A 4,296-nucleotide genomic window follows, 5' to 3' on the forward strand; every position below is an offset into this window, starting at 1 on the left:
GCAAAGTTCTCCTTCGTGCCCGCTCCATTGTTAAGCCTCTGCCCCTGGTCCATGTCCATGATGTCACATGATGATTCATCATTGGTCATAGAGAGGTCTCCGGTCTCTTCGCCATTTTCTTCATGGCAGTCAGTGCTTACCTCAAACTCTCCATTCTCTAGCAACTTCCTGTCCTCTGTATGGTTCTCATAGTCTGCAAATTTAGCGTCCTCTTCATCTTTTTTTAAATTATTGACTTTCCTTTTCTTAATAATTCCTTTACCCCACTGTGATCGCCGCCTTGATTTTCTTCGAACTCGAAATGCACATTTATTTGCAGAGTTGTGCCAGACATCCAATGGATTTCTTTGTTTATGCCGAAATGCCTCTTCAACTCTAGTTTCAGTCTTCCGAGCTCCAGTGCCATGAGGATTTATTTGTTCTGCTGTTACCGATAAGCCTCTTTTTATTCTTGCTTCCTTAATTTCTTCACAGAGTTTATTAAATTCTGGATCCAATTCCGCTGCAATGATGGCATGTGCAGTGTCCTTCAGGGTACAAGCCCTGTGCCTAATTATTTTATCTCCTGGGTCCTTATCTGGATTGTACTCTAGAGCATTGCTACAGATGAGGTCAATATCTTTCAGAAAATCCTTAGCAGTCAGGTAATTATGCTTATCAATTTTAGTTATTACTGTTGATAAATCCATTGGTTCCTTGATTACTTCAAGATAATCTGAAACCTTTGTTTTTTTTCCTTCCAAAAAAAGATGTCAACATTTTTTTCTTTTAGCCAGTTCAACTTCACTGTTTGCACACTACTGAAACAAGACCTCTTCAATATCCACCGGTTTGCTGAAGATGTTAAAGCGTTTATCTGTGGCCAGCCTCTTGGTTACATCCCTGAGAAACAACCGCAACTCTCTTAAAGTATTTTCCTCCTGGTCCTCCATCCGGTTTTTTTCTGATTCTGATAACTGACGAGGTGGAGAAGGTAGTGCAAGGGGAAGCACTTCCATAGCACAAAGACCAGTGTGTTTCCTCCGTGGTGGAGCCATTGATGCCTGATTGAGAATCAATTCTTGGAAAAATTTTCTTCTGTGTTCTTCAATAGGCCTTTGAATATACAAGACCTCTTCATACTGTATTCTAAAGATACATTTAACCTTCTGCCATTCTGTGGGTTGCTTTTTCAGTCTTTTTTCAGCTTTTTCAGGTGGGGCTTGAACTCGTGACCCCAAGATCAAGAGTTGCATTCTCTAGTGAACTGTGTCAGCCAGGCACCCTGAAAGAGTTCTCTTCAGGCAGTTCACTGTACATGGTTTCAGAGGTAGACAATAAAAATATAGGTGAAAATGATGGTATATCTTGTAGCAATGTCAGAAAAGTAGCTCTCACAGTTTCACTGACAGCTTCCCACCAATCACCAATGTGAGGCATGTAAACAATACTAGGTACTGTTCTTCGAGCTTCACGAAAAATATCAAAAGTAATATTTGCTCCTTCCCTTCCTTTAATATTTGCATATCCACCAATCCAGAACAGTTGTACAGTACAACTCCAGGACTCTCAAATTTTGACCTTTTCTGCAAACACGCACCCTCTTATCCTGGATCTTGAAAATCCAAGGATTATTGTTTTCCAAAGTTCTATAGGGTGTCTTGGATTGGTGGATGTGCAAGGTGTAGTAGAAAACAGAAAAACTGTGCACATGATTCTTCAGGTGTTTTGGCACTAACTGAATAAAGTGCTGGGAGATCTAGTCTGTGCACAGAGAACTTTTCTAGAGTGTGCAAAAGTGCTGGAGCAAGGTGAGAAGTTTGACCTGAGCCCCGTTCTCCAGACAGCAATAATCTTGGCCTGTAAGAGGTTGGCTGATGATATGGTGACATTGTAAAATGAAGGTAGGGTTTATGTACAGCAGCAGCTGATGACTGTTTCTTTGGTGATCCTGAGTGACAACTGGTCTCAAAAATTGATAAAGCATTCTCATCTTCACTATCATCTAAAATCAGAGTTTCTATATCTTCTTTCTTGTCACTCTGGCTAATTTCAGCATGAGGAAACACTTTTTGCAAGACTGCTAGGATGTTGTTGAAGCTTCTTTCCAGCAGCGGTTTTATGATGGGGGATAGTGCATGTCCTGAAGACATGACAGCACGCTGAGAAGCAGGCACAATATTCTGCATTGCATGGTAAAAATCTTGGGCATTGAGCACTATTGAGGAAACATCTAGCTGCAGTTTATGACTGCTAGCATAGATCTGGGGGTAACGCCTCCGCAGGGCAATCAGGGCAGCTTCAGTGCACAGGGCCTTGATATCAGCTCCACAATAGCATGAAATGGTTTTGGCGCATGCTCTCTTATACCAGGCAAAGCTTAAACTGGAGTAGTGCTGGAGAGATTTACGTTTTCTCCTCACCAGAAGATGTCGAGGTCTTTGTGGTTCAAAAGCTGAGGGATGCTGCTTCGGAGATGGAGGTCCCAACACATTTTTCAGCCAGTTCACCTAAAAAAGCATCTGACAATTTTGGGTTCCAATCCCTGGTATGGATTTGTAAAATGTGTTTTCTTGCCTGTTGATCAGGCAGGTTGAAAAGGAATTCTCTGTCAAAACGACCCGGTCTCCTAAGAGCAGGATCTATAGAATCAAGTCTGTTTGTAGCACCAATAACAACAATTTCACCCCTATTATCTAATCCATCCATTAGAGCAAGGAGGGTTGACACTATAGAGCTGTGGATCTGATCTTGTCTACTGGAGCGAACTGGAGCCAATCCATCTATTTCATCAAAAAATATTATGGAAGGTCTCATCAAATATGCCTGATCAAAAAGAAGCCGAAGTTGCCGTTCAGATTCACCAACCCACTTGCTCAGACAGTCTGCTCCTTTTCGCATAAAAAAAGCGACCTTTTTGTCTCCTTGACTGCACTCATTAGCTAATGCTCTGGCAACCAAGGTTTTACCTGTGCCAGGAGGGCCATAAAACAAACAGCCCCTAGGAGGCTGGATCTTAAACTTTTCAAAAATTTCTGGATATAAAAGTGGGAATACTACCATTTCCTTTAGTGCATGAATATGATGGCTCAATCCACCTATGCTATCAAACCGCACTGATTTATCAATGTTCATTGGATCAACATCAGCCAAGCTTGCACCCACTTTGACACGTTCTCGGAGAATACCACTAGCTAAATCTTCTGCTCTGAAGTTCATAGGCAAACACCTATTTCTTGCTCTTGCCATGCTTTTTGATTTCCTCCTTTCAAAGCGTTCTTCATCAGAAGAAGTTGTGTCACTACTATGAATGGCATGCTTCTTTCTCCTGATATGGCTTCTTCTTGCTGGAGATCTGTGAATATCAAACAGTGTGTTTTCCCTCTTTTTTTGATGAGCCGGTACTATTGGAGGTGCTTGGTATCGATCCACTGTTTTCCTTTGTCTCAAATTATACGGTCTATCATTTTCTTCTCCTTCTGCCTCTTCAACTTCTATATCTCCATCCTCCTCTTGAGATTCTTCTTCTTCACCCTCAGTGGAGACCTCATGATGATTCTGTATCCCATAACTATTTCTTCTCAGTGATTTTCTTCGCCTTTTCACTCTTGAATACATATCCATGTTTTCAAATTCTGTATCAGTCCACATTCTAAGTCTTTCTACTTCTCCTGACTGACGATTCCGTCTGATGTTAATGTTGTCCATTTCCTGTAGTACAGCTTCAGCAGTACTATTTACTAGTTGATCAAATAACAAACTCTGGTTCACGCTTTCAAATCTGTTTTTCCTGGAACGACAACTTTTTCTGACTTCCATGTCACCATTTATACAAGAAAGGTCCCCATCTCCCTTCTTTTCCCCTCGAAGGGGATGGCTTCGAAGGGATAAGCTACTATGTCCGTTTGGTAATGTAGCACCAGGCTGAGAAGTTAACCTGGCCTGTCCAGTTGGTATGTTCCATTCCTCTCGCTGACCAGTACTTCGTGATTTTGATTTGTCTTTGCAAACAGAATCAGGTTGTTTCAAAGTGCGTTTGGCTGGAGGAGACACATGGCTATCACTTAAACTACCATCGACTTCAGCTTTCCGGGCCTCTTCCAGAGCGACGCCGGCACCACCGCTTCCCCCGGCCTTGGCGCCGGGGCAGCTGGCAGCGCGGGTCTTGGAGGAGCGGGTCCGAGAGGAGATGAAATGGCTGCTGCCTCCGGTCGCCCCAGGCTCTGCTCCGGCCCCAGGCCCAGGCCCGGGCCCAGGCGACTTGGACCCCCATTTCATTGTTTTGAGCACCAAATACTCATTAAGCTTTTTCTAACA

The 4,296-nt window shown here is 42.9% G+C and overlaps 1 protein-coding gene across 1 annotated transcript; it reads right to left on the minus strand.

The window, feature by feature from the left end:
• Nucleotides 1-5: 5 nt before the first annotated feature.
• Nucleotides 6-4,242, minus strand: LOC116863576 (ATPase family AAA domain-containing protein 2B-like; the record flags this gene model as incomplete). The annotated part of the gene is made up of 5 exons (XM_032850998.1): nucleotides 2,466-4,242; nucleotides 1,684-2,317; nucleotides 1,264-1,486; nucleotides 813-1,145; nucleotides 6-722 (listed from the first exon to the last, which is right to left on the minus strand). Coding segments are annotated over exons 1-5 (3,240 nt in total), but the record flags the coding sequence as incomplete, so codon positions are not given.
• Nucleotides 4,243-4,296: the final 54 nt, after the last annotated feature.

The sequence above is a fragment of the Lontra canadensis genome, unplaced genomic scaffold (assembly GCF_010015895.1).
Source record: "Lontra canadensis isolate GAN:19392208 unplaced genomic scaffold, GSC_riverotter_1.0 scaffold1677, whole genome shotgun sequence".
NCBI classification, from domain to species: domain Eukaryota; kingdom Metazoa; phylum Chordata; class Mammalia; order Carnivora; family Mustelidae; genus Lontra; species Lontra canadensis.